The following is a 25,586-nucleotide window of genomic DNA, read 5'->3' on the forward strand; positions in this document are numbered from 1 at the left end:
TAACTTCACTTAGGGCCCACCCCATTCTCTACTGCTTTGTCTTCTATGGTTCCCATCACATGCGATGTTCTTCCTATCGATGCAAATTCTATTTCTAATTCAGGGCTCTGTTTAACTCCCACCCGCATTCTCAAAGTTCTTTCACCTTCCTCCCTTCTGAACACTAATGCCACTTTCTTCAAACTCAAAGGCGTTTGTGACCATATGCGTCAGACAGGTTGGTGACTGCTTTAATGAAAAGAGCAGCACTGAATCCTCCGTGTAACGATGCCATCACTCCCTGTCGGTGTACACTCTCTAGTGAAGCCTGCTAGTAATGTAATGACTGCTTAGTATTTCAGTTCAAGCATATGATACGATGTACTTAACTAAACTCATTCTTACCAACATGGGTGCTTTCCTATTTTAGGCTATGATAAGCAATCACACAATGAAGATACTTTCTTAAAGTATATTTATGTGTATTTCTGACAATTTCCTTACAATAAATTATTAGAAATGGAATTGATAAGCCAGAAGTTGTACAGCCCACCACTATACCCCTTTTAGGTCTCTTATTCATCTTGCCAATTTATCCTTCCCAAAAGTTACTCCAATTTACTCTTTTTATTTATGCATCATTCAAAAAATATTTATTTTGTGCTAGGCACCGTTAACAAAATCATTAACATAACAGACACAACCCTTGCCCTCAAAGAGCTCACAATCTAAAAGAAGAGACAGAAGGCCACACGATCACAAGTTCTTCATCACAGGCTGAGGTCAGCTAAGAAGGGAAAGGAGAGGCTTTCTCCAAGAGCACAGGAATTATTTCCATAGGAATAGCGGTTCTGAGCTGGGGCTAAGATTTCCTATTGGAAGTGAGGTGAAACCAGGTCACAGAGAAACCTGGATAAGATATTCTCAGCAAAAGGAGTTTGGACAGAGCCCCTGACAAGGGACAGGACCTGACTCATTTGAAAAAAGTGTTAGCAGCTCCCTGGGGCTGGGGCACGGAGGGAGTGGAAAGATGAAGGGGCGGCCAGGGCACAGACGCCCTCCAGCAGCAGCTGCAGCAGCAGCAGCTGACTTCCTGCAGTCTCCCAATGGCGAGGCCGACATTCACAAGCCACGGGCTAGAACAGTCCCGTGCCATTCAAAACCTAAGGAACTAACAACTGAATAATGACATAAACAGTAAACCAGAAAAATGGATGTAAGTAAACTTACCCTGAAAAGGAATGTACTTTCAATCTGTTCCAGAAATTTTAGAAATACAATGAATGTTATGCCATGTACTTTAAATAATATGAGCAGGTAATTTTATTAGTTTAATAGTTGTTGTCTAAAATATCTTTGTGCCCATAGAGAGTAAAACATAATGAAAAATTTATTGACTTTCATATGCTAAGACTAAGTCAATTAAAAAGTATTTTAAGTTTGACAGAGAAATATAACCGTATTTAATATGAAAAACATAAATGCTACTTTAAGGTCCTATGTTGGAGAAAAAGCTAATCCCTATAATCTTTCAATGACTATAATTAGGTAACTTTTCTTTATTCCAACACAGATTTTCTTATAATCTTCTACATAAAAAAGTTAAAATCAGTGCTTCAAGATTTTTTTGAACTCAAAAGTTAGAAAACATCATGTGTTCCTTTTACAGTGTTTTTACTTATCCGTGTCTATGCAATTATCATAATTTAAAGGACATTTTTGGTAATTAATTGAACTATAAAAAAACTGTACAGAAAGCTTGTACCACAAATCTGTATCTGTAAGTATAATAAAGGTGCTCAGTAACAGAGAGATAAAGAAGCTCAGAAGGGTCACTGCCCAGCAAACTCTCATTGTTAAAAAGAACAGGACAGAATCTGCTATTTGTGAAAAGGAAGAGACTTCATATGTCTTTCCAATGTTCCCTATTACAAAAAAGAACGCGTATGAAAATTCCATACTTTATATAAAACATCCCTTATACCCCTCAAAAGTTTTTAAAAATATTACTCTTTTACGATTAAAGGCCATATCCCTCAGATACACACTGTAAAAATGATCTCAACACAAGATCCAACGATTTCCATTACTTACTGTCCTTACTGAAAGTCACCTGCATGTTCCAGAGCAATTTTCTAACCTTCGCTGTTGATTAGCCTATTCTGAAGTAAAATTCTTCAGCGACACACAAAAGACAGGGGATAAAACAGTCCTCACACTTTGAAATAGGTATCCTTAAAATATAAATAACTTTTCAGACCATTATTTTTCCTAATGACTAAACTCTAAATAAAAAAGTTTAAATGGAGGTTTTCAAATCAATGATGTGTGCAGCCCATTCTCATGGCACAGTAATTTAAACTTCTCATCTGCAAAACATAATACAATGAATTATCAAAAACAAGGAAAAAACCCACAAAGCCCCATCTGATTTACACAAGGAAAATCGTAAGCGTTACAAAACACACAGTGCCAAGTGGTAAAAAATACGTTTTGCTGGATACTCTTTTAACTCTTCTTCATCATGAAAGTAACACAAGATCACTGTAGAAAATTTAGAAAATATAAGAACAAAGAGAAAAACCCTCTTATAACCCTACCATTGAACTAGAACTCTTTAATATCTGGAGCATTTTCTTTCATATTTTTCTATTTTCATATTTTCCTACTATATACAAGTGATAGGTTTAAAAACATACACATGTCTGCATATATTTGGTTAAAAATAAAATTAGGATATTATACTTTCATTTTTATCTTTTGCTTACTTAACATGTAGCATGTTCAGTATCTCCGACTCTAAAAATCCTTCTAAAATATAGTAAATGAATATGTCATAATATATTCAACCATTTTCCTACTTTGGAACATTTATGTTGTTTCCCACTTTTTGACATAAGGAAAGATTATTATGACATAATAAGACTGTTATAAGATATTTGAACCTCGCAACACTGATTATTTTTTTAAAGTATTTCTAGAAATAGAAATACTAAGTTAAAAGAGGATTTGAGATAATTAAGAACCCTCCCAACCACCAGAAATAAACAACTTTTGTTCCACTGGATTTTAACCTATTCGAAATTCATAAAACTTAAAATTACATGGTATATCTTTAAAAACAAATTTTTAAGTAAAAAAAACATCCAGTGTCTAAACAATAAATAATAGGAAACAGAATCACTATTGCATTACAGCACGTACTCATGGAAAATACTAATTAACATTAAACCACATAGTACATACTTTAATCTGTTCCAAATGAGTCAAGAGAACACGGAACAGCAAGTTAGTACCAAGAAAAGATGAAAAATTATCTCAACTAGTTTAAGAAAAAGAAACTATCAGAAAGAATAGAAAGGCAAGTGCAACGAGGAACTTAGGGCAAAGACCTTGGCTCCAATAAATTACAAATATTCTATATTTCTTTCTCTCAGAAGGCAATTTAAAGCCAAATTTTTCCCACACACTTCATTTTAGCTTTTGATATTCACCTTTGAGAATTTTACGACACAAACAAGAAGTATGTTAGAGTAGTTCCACAGATAATCGTTAGCTCTTGAGATGTAAGAAAAAGACTAACTTCTTAAAAGTCCAATCCTAATACCTTGAAATAAAATGCTAATGTTTGTGATGTTCAAAATAAAGACAATTTTTCTCTTTTTCAATACTTACTCAGCATGGGAAAGTTTCATTTCTTCCCTTTGTTTTGCAGAATAATTTAGGTTACCACCTATAACACAAATAAGCATAGAACCTTTTCAATGTAACTATAAGTAAAATTCAAACACGCGTGCAAGCACACAGACATACACACCTACACGCGTGCACATCTGCATCGCTGGTCCTTAAAGTCACATAACGGCCATGGAGGACGAGAGAGAACTGGCTTATCTCCTGGAAACCTCCCCAGGGAAGAAAATGTTTTTTCTAAAGAATCTTTATAAGATACAAATAACCACTCCTAAATTTTAGCATATTTTTTGTTTGAACTTACATATTACCTTAGGTTTCCTTAATTAGGATATTTTATTAATATTCAGTAATAATGAAAATTTAGAGAAATTAAAGGAAATGACCTAAAATTATTTAAACAGCATGTGTATACATTCATTTAAGGGTATATAACGATCTTTAAGGGTACACCCATTAGAAAAACTGGTAAGGGTAACAGCGAAATCATACAAAGAACAAAGAAAAGAGCACAGAGATTCACCCAAGAGGACAATCTGCAATTTCTCATTCGATAGTAAACACTTTCAACCTTAAAATGGAAATATCAGCTGTAAATATATACTTTTACATATAAGACAATAACACAGGCATGGTTTTAGGATATTAAAAGTGCTTCTTTATGTTAATATACTTGTTAATGCTAATATAAAAACCTCTAAAATTTTATATTACAAAACTTACACTGACCTGGCCAGAAAGAACACAACAATTTTAATGAATGTGAAGGCCCAGAAAACATAATTGTATGTTACACAATGACATGTTTCCATCACTATGAAGAGAATGTCATTATTACTTGAGCTACAGCACCAGCCTCTAAACAGGCAAGCGGACAACCCAGTGACCCAGTGAGATCACTCACTGTAACTTAACAAGAAAACAACTGATTCCTACTTACCGCGGGCACGATTCACCACATAGAGCAAGACCACAGCTAAAAGTGACACTGGAAGTGAAAAAACACAGGACCTTTAAAAAACATTTACTTTTTCCCAATGATTCCTATGTAGTCATAGTTACAAAATAAAAGATACAAATCAAATAAACCTTTATTAACTGGCATTTAAAAATAAAAACGCTATTCACATTATTTTCCAAAAAACACTAAAATTGTTACACACCCCTTTCTCCATGGGATTCCTGAGCCCAGGGGAGGCTGGGCCGGAAACGGAGCGACTGAGACACCCGCAGGAGAGGGTCATCCCTGCCGCAGTTTCCTCCCCCTCAGCAAATGCTGGCCGTGCCCAGCACTTCCCCACAGCCGCTGCCAGCCCTAGACTCTTTATTTCTGTACAGAGAGCCAAACAGAAGTAACCCTTGGTGGGGGTACGGGGGAGGTCTGAAAACACCGCGTTCATTTTACAAATTAACCCAACATCAGAATGTGCTCATCAGACTCCCAGAAGCCCAGAGTCAGTGAAGACCTCAGAAAGTCAGGTACATGGCTTTTTTACCTAACAAGTGAGACGTATTTAATTTACTTAACGCTAATATGGCAACAAAAACATTTTTAAATGACTTGGTGTTTAGTTTGGGAACCCAATATACTCACATATGAAACTGTGGCTTGAAATTAAACATGTTTCGGCATCAAAAACAAGACAAAAACACTTTCGTGACCCAGTTTTTTAAATTCTTAAAGGACCCACTTTTTAAAAAAACAATTTTTTAAAAATTAGATGTGGTTATTTCTAAAGTTATGAGATAATAAAATGTATTCGGGCTATTCATAAGCAGTTGTCTGCAAACACCATGCTTCATGTATAGAAAGTCATTATTCCCTGACAGCATCACCACAGTGGTTTGCCACTTTAAATACAGGCTATCAACATATAAAAGGCATCTTAATATGTTATATGAGAATTTTTGTCAGATGGGCACAACTTATGTGTACGGTGAAGACTATCAATGGAAAAATACTGATTTATTTTTACAGTTTTCAGTAGTTCCCTAACACTTCCTATTTTTAACCAACACATCATTACAGATAAAAATTAAACAAAGGACTAATAATAAAAATAATTTAAAACTGCGTAATGAATTAACCATGAGCATCCCTAGGTCACACATACATCCATGCATTCACACTAGGAACATACTCAGGACCCTTCAAATGATCCCACTTTAAAAGGGAAAATGTTTTTTTAAAAACATAAATTTTTAAAACAACATAAAGAATATTCCACTGCTGCCTTTAAGAATAGGAATCTCCTGAAAAATGCCTATGGCTCTTCAGAGAACTACAAGTCACCAGCCAGGAAGCTCTGATGCGTAGGCTAAGAATTCGGCAAATCTGAGAACTACATCTTAGAGATTTGGTTTAAAAGAAGGAAAAACAGAACAATAACTATAAAAACCTAAAAGCATAAATAAGAACGTTCTGCTACATATTAAGAGGAACCAAATAAATGTTGCAACATGGTACACTTACAAGAAACACAGGCAATGAAGAAAACTTCTAAAAACAAATATCCCCGAGTATCCAGTATTATGCCAGCAATAATGGAAACCACCGCCAGCCCAAGATTCTGAATGGACTGCATGCTAGAATTTAGGAAATATAAAAACACATTTCAATTTCAAAAGTTTTCATGAAGAAAAACAATTCACTATATATACTAGCAATCTATAATCCGTATACTATTCATGTTAGAGACATTTTCTACCAGGGATGACCTGATTAGATTTTTCACCCCACAACCATTTCCTCTATCAGACTTCACACTCAAAGGTAAGGGAACTTGCCTTAAGTACACTATGAACTCAAAACCTTCCTGCTGAATGAAAGAAAGGGCTAAGTGAATACCAACCCCCTTTGATTTTTGGGCCAGAGGCCAGGACTCAATTTCTCACTGAGAAGCCCTCAGATACATAGGCAGTGGGGTGATAATGTCAGCAATTACCTCTTACAGGTTAGCTTAACTCTGGCTCCCTTGCTGGAGGTTTGGAGCATTTTCATTGCCACAAAAAATATCATAAATAGGTTGCCTGACTTTTCTAGTTATTTCCAGATTCAGAGCTGTCCCAGAAGCTTAAAACGACTAGATTCAGAAGACCTGGAGTTTCATAGGATAATTAAGTTGATACAGCAGAGAGTGGCATTTCACGATCCACAGTGCAAATACTTACAAGCCATAGGCAGTTCCCAGCTGATGTTCAGGAACTATGAACGCCACCATGGGCCACAGTGCGCAGGCAAGCAATGAATAGGAGAGTCCCAAGAGACTCTACAGAAACAGTACAGAAAAGGGTAAAAGTCTTATAACAACCAAAAGCTGATTTTCTTTTGATGCAGATTAGCAAAACTAACATAATAGCTATGAATATTCATGCAAATTTTATTGCAATCAGGTCAATACAAAAAGAATCTGGCCCTCTCTAACAGCATTCCTCTAGTGATGAAATACTCACATACCATCGTAACCACTTCACATCATATGCATCTATAACTGCCTGGGCCAAGGGTGCAATCAAGACCCAGGCAAAGAAACAAAGCTGATTTGCAAAAAGTTATTAACAACATTCTAGGCAAGCTTATTTTCCAATATTTATTAGAAATTACATGTTAAGGACTTCCGGCCAAGATGGAGGTATAGATGGAAACACTGTGCCTCCTTGCACAACCAAAACTAAGGACAACAAAGATTTAGAAACAAAAACACAACCAGAACAGACAGAAAACTGAACTGTATGCAAGTCTGACAACCATTCATTCAGACCAGTAAAAGGGGCAGGGTTGGCAGCCTGAGGAGTAGGAGGCCGGTAGAGAGGGGTCATGGCGGGAAAAGGCAGTGGCTGGCAGACCCAGGCGTGCAGGCAGCTTGGGGAGGAAACCAGCAGACCCAGTGAGGTTCGCAAGGCGGCTGGCTGACTGCAGTCACACATTCACACACAGATAAACCAGGCAAAAACAGGCAGTGAAACAGACCACGCAACTCAGGGCCCCAGCAACAGGAAATAAAGCCGAAAAACACTAATTGAAAACACCTATGGGGGCTGAGGTGCCTGCAGAGACTCCCAACCTCACAGGAGGGTTCGTTGGAGAGACCCACAGGGTCCTAGAACATACACAAGCCCACCCATCTGGGAACCAGCATCAGAAGGGCCCAATTTGCTTGTGGGAAGCGGCAGAGGGGGCTGAAATCCAAGAGTGGAGCAAGCGCCATTGTTCCCACTCTGACCCTGCCCCCAGTCACAACCCAGCAACTGGGTCACCCCGCCCTGGTGAAGGCCTAAGACTCCGCCCCTCATACATAATAGGCAAGACCTGACCAAAAAATTATGGCTCAAAGAGAAGAACAAATCAAAGCCCCAGAGCCAATACTTCTAAGTGACAAAGAGATAGTCAACCTATCAGATGTACAGTTCAAAACACGGGTGATCAGGATGCTCACAGAACTGGTTGATTTTGGTCACAAATTGGATGAAAAAATGAAGGCTAAACTAAGTGAAATGAAGCAAATTGCATAGGGAACCAATAGTGATGGAAACAAATCTGGGACTCAAATCAATGGAGTGGACCTGAAGGAAGAAAGAACCAAACAGGAAGAAATAAGAATTTGAAAAAATGAGGAGAGACTTAGGAATCTCTAGGACATCTTTAAATGTTTCAACATCCGAATTATAGGGGTACCAGGAAGGGAAGAGGAACAGCAACAAGGGGAAAGCTTATTTGACAAATAATAAAGGAGAACTTCCCTAATCTGGCACAGGAAATACACTTCCAGGAAATCCAGGAAGCTCAAAAAGTCCCAAAGAAGGTAGATCCAAGGAGGAACACACCAAGGCACATCATAATTATATTAGTCAAGATTAAAATGGAGAGAATCCTAGAAGCAACAAGAGATAAGGGGACAGTCACCTACCCCTTATCTCTTAGGAGTGCCCATGAGACTGTCAGCTGATTTCTCAAAAGACATCTTACAGGCAAGCAGGGGCTGGAAAGAACTATTCCAAGTCATGAAATGCAAGGACCTACATCCAAGACTGCTCTATCCAGCAAAGCTTTCATTTAGAATGGAAGGACAGATAAAGTGCTTCTCAGATAAGGTCAAGTTCAAGGAGTTCATCATCACCAAGCCCTTATTATATGAAATGTTAAAGGGACTTATCTAAGAAAAAGAAGATAAAAATATGAACAGTGAAAGGACAACAAACTCACAGTTATTAACAACCACATCTAAAACAAAAGCAAATTAAGAGGACAGCTGGATCAGGAGCAGAACCATAGAAATGGAAATCATAAGGAGGGTTAGCAACAGGGGAGTGGGAGGAGGAGAAGGAGGGAGAAGGTACAGAGAACAAGTAGCATAGATGGTAGGTAGAAAATAGGGGAGAGGGCAAGAATAATATGGGAAATATAGAAGCTAAAGAACTTGTGACACATGGACATGAAGTAAAGGGGGGAATGGGGAAGGGGGGAGGGGAATAAAGGGGGAGAAATGGGACAACTGTAATGGCATAATCAATAAAATATATTTAAAAAATCAAATAAAAATAAAGATTTGGAACTAATAGAACTAATAAACATTTCGGCTTTTATAAGACTTTTATTTCAGATTCTATTTCAGCATGGAATTTCCTCTATTAAATAAGCCAAATGAAAATAAAAATACCTTATGCCTTATAAGTACTCAGTCTGCAGAAATTGAAATCAAGTCATCGTTTTCCCCACCGTCACAAAGCGGTGCTACCAGAGGAGCTGCACGTGGCTCCTGACACGCACCCCCCCAACCACCGCAGGGGTTCACAGTGACGTTACCATGGCGATCCAAGGGTTCCACAGCGTAAAAGCCAGCAGCACGTGGGAAGCAAGAGTGGTCACCACTGCGCACAGAACCCAGATGATGTTCTTCCCTGTCTTATCCACCAGGAGCCCAAATACTGGGGACATGGGAGCTGATATGACATACACGACACTGCCCAGAGAATATAAAAAATATTTAATGAAACGTATCACAGCTCCCCCTCCCCCCACATCCAAAAAGTCCATAAACCCTTTAGGCAAAGTTGACCCCAGCTCATTCAGTTTAATGCTCTTCTAAAATGGTTATCAGTAAACAGAAATATAAAGATATAAACAGTAGTCCAAGACTTCTTTGGTTTTCCATTAATGGCAAAGATGGCCACTTGGGATCAAGGCCCAGTACAATCTTGGCTTTGCGCTGTGGATGTTGTATCACACATGGCTTATGACATTCAGTTAGAATTAAAGACCCACACTAGGCACACAACAGACACTTAGAGAATTCATAAAATACCTGTTAATGGCACTTGCTGCCTGGGAAGAAAATCCAAATTTCTCCATAAAGAAAACTCTAAAATACAGAAAGAGAGACAGACAGGCAGGAATAAGCACATAAGAGAGAATTACTGTTTTTTTAAAAAAATAAAGGCAAAATAAAACTGAATATAAATAAATCTAAGTTTAGTCAACTTTTCCTTCTTGATACTGTTTTCCCACCTTATTTGACATTATTCATTTTCAAGTAACTGGCTGAAGCTTTAATGTTCACATCAGTATTTCACTAGCTAAATAAAATATACTGATGCACATTTTTCCTGTTTTTACATATACAGAAAACGGTACACAAAAATTTTCAGAAAGCCAAATGAATTACTGCAGGGAATTAAGAAAGCTTCTTCTCCTAAAAGCAGTACTGAGCAGGTTCTTTGCTAAATGACTTGTCTGAAGTTATTTAGAGTAACAGCCTGAATTTAAAGGTTATAATTACAAACACACTCGTGCTCACAAACTGCTGTTTAAGCAGCTGCTAAAAAAAAGAGAATATGAGAAAGCAAAAGAGAAAGAAGACAAATCCAAGAAAAATCTGATGTGAACCCTGCACTTGAACCTTGAGGAACTGCAGCCCTAGGACATAAAAACATGCCCAGTCACCATACGCTTATACACTGTCTCCATTCTCAGAAAGAGGTTCCCTAACCAAGAAATAAAGGGGAAATGTTTTAAAAATACAAATCTAAAAATGAAGCATTAAAATAAACCAATATTTTAAGTCCAATACCATTATTAGGTATTTCTTAAAAAAAACCTTTATGGGAGTGAAAAACAGAAAACTGTACTTGAACAATAATTAAATAAATAGGAAAATAAATAAATGATAATTAAAACAGACTTTAAAAACAGTTAAACCAATCAATACTAAACCTTAAGCTAAGAAAATCAGTTGTGTCCCAGGATATCGAACAATTCCTGTGTGTATATAAACTATAACCAGAGAAACAGGGTTTACAGCTAAAAAAATTACATTTATGTAACTGAAATCTCATTATAATTTAACCAACGAAAGTGCAATGCTACAGAATACTCACTTCCCAAGTCCAATGAAAGGGAACACGGCAACGTAATAGCAGACACAGATGACAAAGACAAGCCACAGGGGTAAGGAGAAGTCCTTCACATCGGTTATCTTAATAACTTCCCCTTAAGGAAGAAAGGGAAGAGGCTATCAGTGGGATTCTGCATACTAAGTCACGATTAGTTTTCACTTATCATGTGATTAACCTTCGCAATTCAGTTAAAAAATACTTTTCTCAGTAAGTTATGGAACATAGTTTCTGGGATCATCTAAAAAGACATTAGAAAAAGCAAAATCTAAGGTAAGTAGCTACCTAATGATGGGAAACATTCATTATTTTGCATGTATACAAAGTACAATCAAAGATCTAAATTACGCCAAAAACATACGGAGAAAAATGTACCCCAATATTTAGACAAGTGGAAACAGATTTGAAGATAAAAGATCAAGAAACATGTATTCAACCTCACTGGGGTTTACAACCCTGTACCAGGAACTTGCATAATTGTGCGTTACTTCCCGGGGTCCCACTTTTCTAGCATTTAGACTCACCTGTTTTTCCTTCTTCTTTGTGAAGAATTCTTTCTGCCCTCTGATCAAAGTAAGCAAGGGCCAAGGCACAAATTAGTGAAATAATACACGTAGTGCCCCCTATAATTTAGAAAAAAAGGGATTTTTAAAAGACAGCCCAACTGAAGGTTCCTTAGAACACAGTATATCACACTAAATGGAAAAAAAAAAAAACTGTAACCAAAGGGAATAATATTTAGATACATTTCTTTTAAAAAAAAAGCCCGCAACTACTAAATGAGGACAGAAAAAAAGGAAGAGCATATGGCAGACATTCAACAAACAGCAGTGGCTGTTACTACATCCTCACCCAGTAGAAGGCTGGAGATTAGAAGGAAAAGACTAGAACAAACTAGTCTAGTCTTCTAATGCGGAATACACACTGAAGAGAGCTGACGACCAGCTAGTGAATTAGTCCTACTTTCTTAGTTCAGTCTATGCACTAATTATTCGTGGATGCCAAGGGAAAAATTAGGAAAGCAAAGTTTGATTTCTTCCTCCTGACTCCTTCCCCAAGCCCAGGCCTGTCACCCTCGCCTCTGCCCTCTGGCAGCCCACGGCCCACCCTCCGCTAGCTCCGACCTTCCTCATCAGCCTTACTCGCTAATGCTGATCTCACATCATTACTGTAATTCAGATAGAGAGTGAATGAAGTTTTTCACTTGTCAAGAATTTTAAAAAGAAGCTCCGAAAAATAAATGCATCTTTCACTGGCTGACATAATGTGGTCGAGTAACTGCTGAAATGAGAGACAGACGTAAATTCTACTTCCGCCACCACCGAGATGAATGATCCTACACACAGAACTTAGCGTCTCTGAGCTTCAATTTCCCCATCTGCAAAACAGGAGACTTTGATTCACAAAGGTCTTTTCTGGCTCTAAAACTCTTTAACATTCTCAAACTCTCCATCACAGAGGGAACTAGGAGGAATACTGAAGAGCAGGTGAGCGTCAGAAAGAGGTTTTAAGGGAAAGGATCTGAGGGGAGGGGAACGGGAGTCTCTAGGTACAGGTCATCTGTTTAGGATCATGCTCCATTGTCCTCTTTTTACCAGGCTGTATCAAGGAATTATAAGGAATAAAGGATGGCACAGATCATTCATCCCAACTCACAGGTCTCTCTAGGGCTCCGCACTCAGCCTACAGGGCTCAGCTAGACAAATTCACTGCTCAGAGAAAAAGCACGGGTCTCATACACTTCTCAGCGACCCACCTGGCAGCCGGTACAGTGGAGCCTTAGCTAAGAGAACCTTAGCTAAGAGAAGTGACCTGTACAGTTTTGGTCTAACACCCACAATTTTACAGAAAAGAAAACTGAGACCCGGAAGTTAACTTCCTTGTCCAGGATGACAGAACTCTTAGAGGTGGACTAGAACCCAGGCTCCTGACCCCTAACCTAGTGGATTTCCCACCATATCATGTCATTTCTACAAAATCTAGCCTCTATTGGCATACTAACTGAATTTGGTCAAACGGAAACAATTCTCCCTTTAGCTAGCGACTAATACTGGGTTGGCCCCAAAGTCCATTAGGTTTTTTCCATATAATGGCTCTAGTAGTGCTTAGTTGTCTTTAACATCATTGGAAATAATTTTGTTAGATTCTATTGTGACAGCTGTCATATCAGCATGAATTTAAAAAAACCTGATCAAAACTGGTACATTTTTGTAAAGACATTTTAATATAGAAAATGGAAAAAAATACGTAACCTTTTTGGCATTATCATGCTTTATTATTTTAAGAAAGGTAAAAGGGCAACTGAAACCCAAAAGAAGATTTGTGCAGTATATGGAGAAGGTGCTGTGACTGACGGAACACGTCAGAAGTGGCTTGCAAAGTTTCTTGGTACTAGTGACATTCTGGCCAAACAATCTTTTGCTGGGGGGCTGTCTTAGGCATTGGAAGGTGTTCAGCAGCACCTCTGTCCTCCACCCACTAGAAGCCAATAGTGGGAGATCACCAACATACTCAAAGTATCCAGACCAATAAGGTATCAGTGAAAATGAAAAATGTGCCTTTTATTGTATGGAAAAAGACATAATACACTTTTTGGCCAACCAATATTTCATGCCTTACATGTATAAATTCCTGATTGTTTTCATACACAGTGTGAATGCTCACTATTTCTAATTAGGTCAAAGAATTCATGAACTGTGCAGGCAACATTATAACCAAAGTGGTCTAACTCTGATTCCAGTGTTCTTTCCCCTCTGCTGTGATACTGCCGATGACATGCTCTTGGAAGAGACAAACCTGGAACACCAGGATCACTGACCGATCATAAGAGTGACTCCAAGGGCTGTGTGACCGGCAGAGCCCAGCAAAGCTGCCACCTCGGAGTACAGCCAGCCCATGAGGTTCATGTTTACCGTGCTTCCCTGGAAAAGGACAGACATGCAGGACTCAGATCAAACCTGAGATAAATTTTTTTAAACCCCACAAAGAAAAAAACGGACAAAGATAAAGCCACAGATGAGATTACCACACACAAAAATGCCAACTTATAGAAAATGCTAATATTCAAATCAGCACATTACATTTATAACTTCCTAGTGGACAAAAAAAAAGAAACACAAGTTACAAAATTCACAGAATACCTATGGCAAAATAAACCTTGGTTCAGAAAAGGTACAGCTTTCCTGGCACTGCTATCTAAAAAAAAATTCTTTCATTGACTGTCCATGAGAAGATGGTAAAAGTTATAATGTTCTCATTCATTCATTCATCCATGCAGCAATCATTTGAGCCCTGATTACATGCCAGTCACTGCTCTAGGTTTTGGATATACAGAACAGAGCAAGAAGAACCTTCAGCTTTCATAGGTCTTATGTTTTAGTGAGATAGAACAGCCATCCCTAACCTTTCTGACACCAGAGACTGGGTTTTCCCATGGGAGTTGGGGGCCAGGATGGACGGAACTGGGGACAGGAAGCAGAGCTCAGGAGGGGGTTGGGGGTGACAGAAGGTGGGGCTCAGGCGAGCTTCTCTCGCAACCTGGTTCCTAATAGGCCACGGGACGCTCCTGGTCCGTGGCCCGGTGACCCCTGAGGTAGAAGAGGTAAAATATGTAATATATTAAATAGTGCTTAAAAGTGCTTGACAAAATAAGGAAAAAATAAAGCAGGGAAAGAGAATATAAAGGGGTAGAGACCTCACCGAGAATGTGACTTTGGAGTAAAAGCCTGAAGGAAGTTAGCTGTGAGGACATCTGGGGAACAGCATCCCAGGCCTAAGGAGCAGCCAGGGCACAGGCCCTGAGAAGGAGGCTGCCCTGTGTGCTCGAGGAAGGGCAAGGGAGCAGAGCTGGAACCGTGTGACGAGGCAGGAGGATGAGAGGAGGTCTCCAGAGAGGAAACAAAGCAGGTGGGAAGCTACAGGTAAGGTTTTGCTTTCACAGGTTTTGCTTTCACTCTACATAGGAAGGAAAGCCGCTAGGGTTTTGACAGGTAAGTGGCAATCCAAGCATGCTGTAAGAGACCCACTCTAGCTGCCACATCCAAACAGGTAGAGGTGGGCTGGAGGCAGAAGCAAGGACACCACTGCGGGGCCGTGGCAATAATCCAGAACAGAGATGATGGGTCTTGGACCAGGGTGGCTAGGAAGGGAGAGAGAGAAGTGGTGGGAATACGGATATATTTTGATGGCAGAGCTAATACGATTTGCTAAAGAAAAAATATGTGGGCCCTGGCAGTTGGTTGGAGTATTGCCCCAAAACGCTGTGGGTTCAATTGCCAGTGGAGGCACACACCTAGGTTACAGGTTCGATCCCCAGCTGGGGAGACAACCAATCAATGTTTCTCTCACACCTATGTTTCTCTCTCTCTCTCTCTCAAACTCAATAAATATGGTGAGGGTTCAGAAAAAAATATGTGGAGTGTGGGGAAAAAACAAAGAAAGAGTTCCAGATGACACCACAGTTTTTCCCTGACCAACTAACTGGCAGGAAAGAGTTACCCACAGCCGAGGGTGAGAAAACTGCAGCACAGGCTCCTTGGGGGGACGGCAAGCAGAACATGAGAGCTGGGTTTGCCATGGCAGGTTTCACGTGCCTACTAGACATCCAAGAGGAAATGCCAAGTAGAAAGCTACATATACCAGTACGGAAAGGCCGGGACGAGTGATGTACACTCAGGAGCAAGAACATGCTATCTAACCCTCCAAAACGGGATAAGCTCACCAAAGAAACGAGCAGGAGAAGAAAAAAGAAGCTGGCTAATGCCCAAGCTCTGGGCACTGGCACATGCACAGACAGAGGAGACCGAGAGTGAACTAACAAAAGAGGCAGAGAAGCAGCAGACAAAAAGGCAAAGGAAAACTCCGAGACTGCAGTGCCCTGGAACCCAGGAGATGAGGGATGGGGAATCAACTGTGCCGGATGCTGCTGAGGACTGAGAAACGAGATGGCTGGCCGAGCTCTGGCTCACTCCCCCTCCTCTCAGGTCTCCCTACCATTCTAAGAAGCCCTTGAGATTCCCTTCCAGACTTAGGGCTCCTCAGTTCATGGCTGAATTGGTTATAACAAGTTTGTGAACACATGGAAAAGAACTGGAAGATCAACAGTAATTACAATGGTGTCAATGAAAATGAGTCTCATTCAACTGATCTATGCTTTGTTGAGAAGTTACTAGACAATGAGATCCACAAATTACCAGACATACCTTGACTTGCACAAGATACGTAATGAAGTACTGCAAATACCTTGCAGATAAAATTTAGAAAACCATAGTAGCTATCAGAGAATTGTCAATTAAAATAATATTTAGGTGTTTCCTATCAAAACACTAAGACTTTTTAAAGTAATAGTGGCCTGTATGATCAAAGCTATATTAAAAATGATCCTCTCATATTCCATAGATGGGGATGTAAATATCTGAGAGAGTAAAGTGAAAATATGTCTCAACAGTCCTAAGAATCCCCATCACACCCCTGACTCGGTCACCCCATTTCTAGCCACCCAGCCTAAGGAAACAGGATGCAGGCCAGTTCTACAGAGTCTCACAACAGCACCGTTTACAACAGTGCAAAATCAGAACCTATGTGTATGAAAACATGTTACATGCTTCCTATAATCTCACATTAAAAACTTTTTATACAGGATTTCTTCTTCCCTAAGACTATGTTACAAGCATTTTTGTGCCATTTATTAGTCTGAAACCTTGATTTTTAATGAAAAAAATTTTTTAAAAGCACTCTACTCATAGGAGCTTATGAGGAAAAACACTAGTGGGGTATGGGACTGCCCAAACCCCTTACACCCTTTACAGGCTGCATTAATACAGGCACACTGTGTCCCCTGGGTACCCTCCATCCGACCAAACCAGGAACGCCATGGTCATTGGTCTTAAATGGGAGGAGTGCTGACTAGCCACCTGCGGTAAGTCCAGAAACACGTGAGCACCATCGCCAGGGAGCTGAAATCCATGCCGTGTGGCTTGGACAACCACAGGAAATGAGCCTGTCTGACCCAGAACTGAGGAGCTGCCTTCATAAGCAAAGTGCTGGTGCACAGGAAGGAGGTAAACATTAGCTACAGAGGGTAAAAGTCAGAGCAATCAGTGAAAACCACTTGTGCCATCAGATTTCATCTCTATGTGAGGTCTGAACGTCAAGTTCACTGAAGTGGAGGGGCTGCCCCATCCCAGAGTGAACTTCCATCACTGAGAATATCAAGCAGAGCCAAGGAGATGACAGTATGTGAAGACTCCACAGCAGGGATATGAACTGAGTAAGAAGTTAGACACTGAAAACTATTAAGATCCATTCCAATGCTCAGATTCTTTGAAATAATGAATGCTCAGTTTGCCATTTTGGACTGCTTCCTAAGTGAAATGAGGTTAGAAGTGTCTTAATTAAAGTAAGGTAAATGCTGTACTATAATCTAGAGAAATCTATTAAAAATCACTACCTAACTTGTCACACACAAACACTTCATCCTATAATTTTTAGGGAATAACTGTAAGATTCAATCTTTTGCCTCCTATTTGGCTTCATTAGGTTTGTCATACTCACAATTCTAGCCATGCTAAGCTGGAGTCCAAACACCAGGTTCAGTTCTTTGCCTTTAAACCAACTCACAGCATATGTGTTCTGGGCAACGGCTAAGGACTCCCCACCAATCCTACAAATGAGGAAAGGAAGAAAAGGGAAGCTTTTAAAGAAAAGCCAGTTAGCAATGCAGCAAGCAGGTTTAAACCTCTGACCCCCTCCTATCCAAAGGTGGAGTCTCTGCCTCCTCCCCTGCACCGAGGACAGCCTGTGACTGCTTCCACCAATGGAACATGGTGAATGTGATACTGGGTGATCCCAAGCCCGGGTCACAAAAGATGACATCTGTTTTCTCACTTAAACACCCCCACCTGGAGCCCTGAGCCACCATGATAAGACTCACTGCCCTGAGTTCGTCACACAAGGAGAGAGCCAAGCGCCACACAGAGGCCACACTTGGACACTCCAGCTGGCAGTGCAAGTCTTCAAGTCAATCCAGCCCAGGTGCCGTGCACCTGAAATCAACAAGCTTTCAGCTGACTGCAGCCCACGCAACTTTCCAGCTGAGGCTTCAGACAGCAGGGGCACAGACAAGCCATGCATGCTGAACCCTTCCAAACCCCTGACACACAAAGTCCACTGCGAAGCTCGGGGAAGCTGTTACGGTGCAACAGTGGCCGTGACAAGCAATGGAAGGACTCTGGGTCACCACATCACCATCTATGCTATATAAAATGTTCGCATGAAGAGTGGGCCATACTTTGTGAAAACTTAAAGATTCACTTTTCAGGCCAATACCTTCCATATTCAAAATCCCCTCCTTCCTAGGTTTTAACTCTCCTTCTGTAAGTTTTACGTACTGACCACCCCCCACCCCCAGGCCTTCAGTTAAAGGGGCTTCTCCGCCATCTCCTAGCATGGAGCGTCCCTCACCACTCCATCCGAGATCAAACTAGCTGCCCTCTCTTCTATTATTGCAACTCCACAAAGTCACTTCTGACCTCAGTTCCATCTGAATCCCTTTCTATTTTACATGCATTTTATTTCCTTCTCTTTCACTTAGAACAGTTTTTAGAGGATGTCACCTATGTCTACATGTTTCTGGCACCAGTGAAAAGACTAAGTCATACTCAAGTTAAAGACTAAATAAGTTCTATCGCCTACGTCCCCTCAGGTCAGGAAGCCCAAGGCTGCACGCAGAATGGGTTTACTGATCAACACTGAAATCCATGAAGAGCAATCAGTCTACTGGTATTTTGCTCATTCAAGCCTTTTCAACATGGTCAAAGGACCCGCACACTACCCACTGGGCTACAGCAAAAAGCCCATAAATCCCCAACCTGGAAATCGGTGGTCAACACTATAACATACTGTACTACAAATGAGGTTTAAATCATAGTCTTCAATATAGCAGAAAAGCAAAACACCTAGGAAAAATATCATTTCCGGAGAGCTATTTAATATTCAAACCCCACACAGAGTTAACTACAGCCCGTCGAAATTGCTGCTTCCTTTAAAGGAAATTCCGACAACTAATAAGCAGTCGTACGTGTACATGGCTACATCCCAAGGACCTGAAGTAATTCTCCATGAAGAGACAATAATATGGTTTCTCTAAGTCCTTCATAAAATGAGAGCTGAACACTAAAATATATCAGGATAAAGGAAATTATGCGTAACTTACCCAAACACAAACCTGCCAAATTCCATCAGCCAAAAAGCATTAAATATTCCACCAAGAGCAAAAATAACCTATAACATAGAATATAATGTAAAATCAATGAAAAGTAAATTCAAGGTATTCAAAAGAAGTAAGTAACTTAAGATGAATCACAACTTCTACAGTAATTTTAATATCCTTTGTTAGTAAATCTGTGAAATTGAAACATTAATGCTCATTGTCGCAATCCTTAAAATAGGTGATGCCTTACACTACTATATGGGCATTTGTGGACCTCACTTAATTAAATTAGACATTCACTAAACACATCTCTGCTGGAATTAGACAAGAATTCAAGTTACTATCACTTAGTCAACAAATGCTGTTGTCTTCCTTACCTGTCCAACGCAAACGAAGCAGCTAAAAATAATGGTGCCCCACCTGTTGGAGAAGGGGGAGAGAGAATGTACGTTAAAACCATGTTGGTTAGTCAGTCACCACGCCTTTCAGTGACGTTCTCTTCGACCCCTCTGCACTCCCCCCCACCCCCGAGGACGCAGGAATGAGCGCTGCTCTGACTCTGAACGCAGCCGCTCTTCCTCGGCTGAATGCAGACCCAGAGAAGCCTGGGCTACTGAGGGGATTCCGGAGGCTCAGTAATGACCCATGTTAGTCTAAACCACTGTCACTCTGAAATAAAACTTACTAAGCAATCTTCAAGTACCCAGGGTTCTCATTTTAAAATGGGCGTTCTTTATAAAATTCCTATGAAGACTTTAAGATTAACTTAGAAGACATGCCAGATTAAGTAATGTAAAATGGCTATAATTCTTAATAACTAAGAACTCTTTTTTCTGCAAGCAGGCTTTTCTTTTTTATTGCAGGGTAAGTTACATTCAGTGAAAATCAAAGATTAGTTCTGGGGGACACGGAACATCCTTCACCTCACAACGTCGCCCTGTGCCCCCTCTCAGGCACTCTCTCCCCTCATCTAGAGCAACCGCCATTCTCATGTTCTTCACTGTATGTTCATTTGGCCCGTTCTAGAGTTTCATGCAAGTACACTTACAACAGCACATATACTTTTATGTGCTGGTTTATTCCAACTGCAAAATATTTCTGAGAGTTTCCATGTCGCCACCTGTATCGGATCATGTTGAACAATTACAAATCTGTTTACCCAAACATTCTGCACGTTGAACATCCGATGTTTCCCCAAAGTAGCAAAATGCCAGCATCAGAAGAGTCCTTAGGGAGGACAGGATAAGCCACACCTCTGAAATCCCTCTCCCTACCCTTGTGAAAGGGCCACGCCACCTTCGGCACTGGAAAACTCGCTGTGTCCCAAGGCAATTTGTGGCCCACCCTGTGAACTTGGGCGGCCAAAGTCTACAACCATACTAAGTGCAATCTGTCCCCCTGAAGTTTCCGGCTAATTCTATCCCTTTAGATCAAGCAAAATAAAGTTAACTCCTCCTTTATACCCTAACTCTTCAAAATTGTTAAAAGTTAGCCCCCAAATCTAAACACTCAGAGCTTCTTCAGTTCTCTTCCAGCAGACATGGTTGGGAGACCCTTCACCAGTCTGCCCCCTGTGGGCTGGGAATGTCAACAAATGCTTTTCCCAGCCCACATCCCTCTTGAAGTTTCCACTGACAACATGTGCATAATCCTAAGGATAAAAAGGGACAAAGCTTATAGGGTTGTTCCTTCCTCAGTATCTAACAGAAGTGGTCACAGGAGCTCAACACCAACAGAAAAGCAGAAAGAGAAATTCTCACTGGGCAGAAGCAAATACTACACATGTGCTAATTACTGTACACCCGTCTCTCAACCCTCGTAACCACCTTGCAAGACAGGAATTATTATCCATCTTCTACCAATGAGGAAACTGACGCGCAGGAAGCCAGGGACAAACAGCCGAGAAGAGCCAGGCAGCTGAGCACACGGCAGCGATGGGATCCAGCCCACGGTCTGCCTGGTCCCGAATGAGGATGTAACTGAGTTACCTTATTTCATAAGTCTGAACCTTCACTGAAATACCAACCTAGTTTCAAAAACCAATTCCAGAGATATTCTTAAAATCTTAAAAAAAAAAACGAATATAGATTATCACAGCCATACAGAATTTTATTCTCTTTCTAGAAATACCTTTAGTTCTGTGTTTTTCTAATGATCAGATTTTACCTACAGGTGAGATTTTTTTCAAGCTTACCGTATTCCAAATACTCGGTCTATCAAAAAGCCGCCAAAGAAACACAAAACTACATTGGGCCAGGAATACCACGCATACAGCAGCATGAATTTCGTGGTGTTCACCTGCATATCCTACACAGAAAGAAAACAGTCAAACTTCAGTTCTTGAATGTCTCCAATCTCAGCCAATTCAGTTCTTGACCAAGTAGTTCATGGAAAAAAACGTCTTGGTCATTTAACAAAACGTCCACTCTCGACCTGACAACCCTTTCATGCTGGAACCTGTATGAGCAATCACTTATGATTTGGTTTTCAAACAAAATCACTTCTTCTTGAACAGTCTTCTGGAACAAATTAAGTTCGAGAACCAAGGTTCCACTATAAAACTATTTTTTCCAAACAGTTAAGCTTAGTAACTAACAAATCAAAACATTTTTGTTCTATGTAAGGCAGGAGTTTCTTAATCAGGTGTAGTCACTTGGCTGCTCTGGGATTCTCACGCTAGCCATGGCCCCTGCCTCAGAAAAAGGTCACATCTGGGAACTTCTCGAGTCCTCACGCCATTTCAGAGGCTTTGTGGAGCCAGGATCACCCAGCTCCCCCACCACGGAGAACACTTCCGTCTGCACCTATCTATATCGTATATCCTTATTCCCCCTATACTACCTCCACTGGGACTCCCGGAGCTTCTTCAGAACAAAATAATCCTAGCCTCCCCCAGAACATGTACCTTCTTTCCCTTTCACTTTAGACTGTGAAGTACCAACCTATGAATGACTCCCTGTCCAAAGACAAAGAGACCGTCTAAATGCAAAAGACATTGTAACCATCAAATTCATTTGTATAAAACCAGGCTAGAAATACAGACATGGAAAATCCTCTGCAAATAGTATCCACATTTAAAAAACAAAATAACACTCTGGCTGGTGTGGCTCAGTGGATTGAGTGCAGGCCTGCAAAACAACAAAAGGTTGCAGGTTTGATTCCCAGACAGGGCACATGCCTGGGTTGCTGGCCAGGTCCCCAGTGCAGGGCTCACGAGAAGCAACCACACATTGATGTTTCTCTCCCTCTCTTTCTCCTTCCCTTCTCCTCCCTCTAAAAAAATAAATAAATAAAATTGTTTTAGAAATTAAAAAATAAAAAACAAAATAACAAGAAAACACATTGCACAAGTTATCCTATCAAATCATTTGTCATTCAAATGATCACTCAGTGGGAGAATGAAAGACAAACAAAAATTTGCTAATACTTTCTGGAATACAGTGGAAACAGCACATAGTTATTTATCTCAGTTATGAACCAGTATCAAGTTAGAAACAAGTGTTATGTATGAATTTTCTGCCCACTCCTTGCCACACTCAGATTTGGTGACTACAGATATTAAAAGGGATGCACGGGACACTGTTGCAAACACACAACCTGAGAGCTGACAAAGCCTCAACAGCTGCCCCTCCTCTAAAGAGAACGAACATGAAAAATCAACTTACCCGTTTAACCTGAGTCTGAAGGGCAGCGGGATTATCATAGCAAAAATAGCTACCTAGAAAAAGAAAGAACAAATGTTTTCTAAGTAATAATACTATTCATAACAGTTTCAAGTTGCAATTACTACTCAATGGTGATTTTAAATGTTTACTCTAGGGGTTCAAGGACTGACACCGTGGAAACATTTTTTACCATTTCCTTGTCCACTGTTATTTTCTAAGTTATAGCCAAATGATCCAGAGAACACATGCCAAATCATTTACAAATTAGTGTGCATATACCACAAATATTGAGAACCTGGATCAAGAAGTTAACCATTGCTCTTCCATTTTACTTTCACGATGCTTCGTATGTCTATTATTGCCTTAGCATCTTCATGAAGCACTGTAATTTCCATATTTAAAGTTACCAAAACACACTCATGCTAAAAATTTCATAAACACCCTACACCATTTCCTAGTAATGTTACCTGAGTTCACTTTTTACCTTCAGAGCAGAGGAATGGAGTTTTACTCCTCTAATACTTGAAACAAGAGTTCTGTCCTGGCCACTATGGCTTTACTCCTCTAATACTTGAAACAAGAGTTCTGTCCTGGCCACTATGGCTCAGTTGGTTATGCACTGTCCAGAAAACCTAAAGGTCATGGGTTCAATTCCCAGTCAAGGCACGTACATAGGTTGCAGGTTCAGTTCACAGTCTGGGCACATAGGAGAGTCAATCAATCAATGTTTCTCTCCCCCTTCTCTCCTTCCCTTCCTCTTTCTAAAAATCAATAAGTACTCCTCAAGTGAGGATAAAAAAAAAAGAGTTCTAATCCTACAAACAGAATGCCCCAAATCAAGTAATTTAGTGAACACAGTGCCAGAAATGAAGAAATATAAAATAGAGTTCTAAAGGATTAAGTAAAAACATAAAGTTTCTGTTGGTGGGTAAGAGAGAAGTGGACAGAGGTTTAACATTCATTCACTGAGATTTATTTTAAAAGTACTATAACTGAGGGATTTGTGGTAGGCTTCAAGATAATACTGCCTCCATTTTTTTTACTGTTTGTAAAAGTACACATTAGAAGTTACAGATTCAAAGAAATGTCATTAGAAGGAATGCATCTGGCTTCTGAAACCCAGGCAAGTAAACATAGTTTTTCAAACATGACCTGTTTGAATAGTGACAATTTTAAGTGTTTTGTGCTGGTCTTTTTTGTTCCTAAACCAGCAACTTGTGGTTCCTCCTTTAACTGCAGCTGTAAGGGGCACCACTGTTGAGACTTAAGGCTAATGAATGGACATCACCTTTCCAAAAGGGGGGCGGGGGAACTCAACAGGACTGGCAAAGAAGCTAAAGCTCAAAGTACCCTTAGTGCCTACTTATGTATTCCGGCAGTACCATAAAGTTATCTACCACAATGTTCCTAAACTCGTTGATTACACCAGTTCCGACGAGCCTTCTTGCAAAACACAACGCTACTTTCATACCAAGCTAACACAGACATTAGAATGGTGCTAAGTAAGTTAGTTGCTGGAACATAGGAAGATGTTCTGAAAGTTATCTCAAGAAACGTCTCCAAAGTCATCAAGATTTCGTAAGTGAAACCAACCACCGCCAAGCCAACCACAAGTGCAATCCAGTGTGAGTCCTTCGATGCGGCAGAGCGGTACAGTTTGGGGACGCATCTTCTCACTGAAGCTATCAGCAAGGCACACTCATACAATTCCCAAAAGAGTGTGTGAAATTAATGAGACAACCAGCGAAACTGATTTCTTTGAAGTCTTTTTCATGCGCCCGGGAGAAGCGAGGGTGGGCGGAGGTAGTTCAAACTTTCTGAATTCCTTCTGAACCAAGGCCCAGAAGAGGAAACTTAACCACCTAAAGATTCCTGTCTACTGCTGCAGGAAGTGAGCTGCCAGCCTCTGAAACTTCTCGGAGGAAAGCAGTCGGGAGGGACCAAACTCACCCGGCTCTGTCCCCTTACCCCCACCTTCGGAACGCCACTGGCTTGAATGGGTCCGCGGAGGAAAAAGGAGACGAGAGAGGCCTGGCGGAGCCGGCGGGAGCCGATCTCAAGGCTTGGAGACCGACAGACACGGATTCCTGGGTCGTCCGCCCCACCCGACCCGGCCAGGCGGCTCACCAAAGCCGAGGAAGCACATCAGCAACAGCACCAAAAGCCGGTGCGCCAGGCGGCGGGGGTCGCAGAGGGCGGGTAGCGTCCCCGGGGCATCGGGGGCTGCGGGGGCATCTCTACCGGCCTCGTCGGGGCCGTGGGTCAGAAGCCCCCGCGCCTCCTCGTCCTCCTCCTCCATCGGGCTGACGGGAGGTACGGATGCCCGAGGGACGGCTACACCAGAACCGGAAAGGATCCTGTAACCCGCAGCGATGGCAAGGCTGCGGCCACATGACCACGGTCGCTCACGTGACGCCAGCGCAGGTCACGCAGGGCCGCGCTCACGTGATCACGTGACTGGCAGGGCGGGCGCGGAAGACGGAGAGGCCTCACGTGTACTCCCTGGGCGAGCTCTGTTCGTGGGGTGGAACTGCGTGGGCTCCCACCCACGGCCTTCCAGCGCTTTCCGCGCAGTCCTTTTGTTTCCGGACCTCCCTGCATGTGCACCCATCGCAGACTCGGCGCCTCGTGCCCCGGAGAAAGGGCGCGCC

General features: G+C 41.0%; 1 protein-coding gene across 2 annotated transcripts; it reads right to left on the reverse strand.

Annotated features, from left to right (window-relative positions):
- Positions 1-499: 499 nt before the first annotated feature.
- MFSD1 (major facilitator superfamily domain containing 1) lies at positions 500-25,336 on the reverse strand. Of its 2 annotated transcripts, XM_053657879.1 has the most exons (16): positions 25,063-25,336; positions 22,936-22,988; positions 21,465-21,577; positions 19,648-19,690; positions 19,274-19,341; positions 17,614-17,722; positions 13,880-13,982; positions 11,586-11,684; positions 11,047-11,158; positions 9,975-10,031; positions 9,476-9,632; positions 6,844-6,941; positions 6,146-6,258; positions 4,613-4,660; positions 3,655-3,712; positions 500-2,348 (listed from the first exon to the last, which is right to left on the reverse strand). In XM_053657879.1, the coding sequence occupies exons 1-16, from the start codon at positions 25,232-25,234 to the stop codon at positions 2,345-2,347; spliced, it is 1,407 nt and encodes a 468-aa protein (XP_053513854.1). In that variant the 5' UTR covers positions 25,235-25,336; the 3' UTR covers positions 500-2,344. The 2 variants fall into 2 exon arrangements, with proteins under 2 accessions (XP_053513854.1, XP_053513855.1); XM_053657880.1 differs by lacking the exon at positions 500-2,348 and having other exon boundaries at positions 3,651-3,712.
- Positions 25,337-25,586: the final 250 nt, after the last annotated feature.

Source organism: Artibeus jamaicensis, unplaced genomic scaffold, assembly GCF_021234435.1.
Source record: "Artibeus jamaicensis isolate MK-2021 breed Jamaican fruit bat unplaced genomic scaffold, CSHL_Jam_final scaffold_474, whole genome shotgun sequence".
Classification (NCBI taxonomy): Eukaryota; Metazoa; Chordata; class Mammalia; order Chiroptera; family Phyllostomidae; genus Artibeus; species Artibeus jamaicensis.

Coding starts and splice junctions, on each gene's coding strand:
- MFSD1 (XM_053657879.1), bottom strand. CDS start 25,234: ATGGAGGAGGAGGACGAGGAGGCGCGGGGGCTTCTGACCCACGGCCCC. Junction 11,685..13,879: donor TGGAGTCACTCTTATGATCG/GTCAGTGATCCT, acceptor TCTAAATTATAG/GGGGCACTACGTGTATTATT. Junction 10,032..11,046: donor CCTTTCATTGGACTTGGGAA/GTGAGTATTCTG, acceptor TCTGTATTTTAG/AGTTTTCTTTATGGAGAAAT.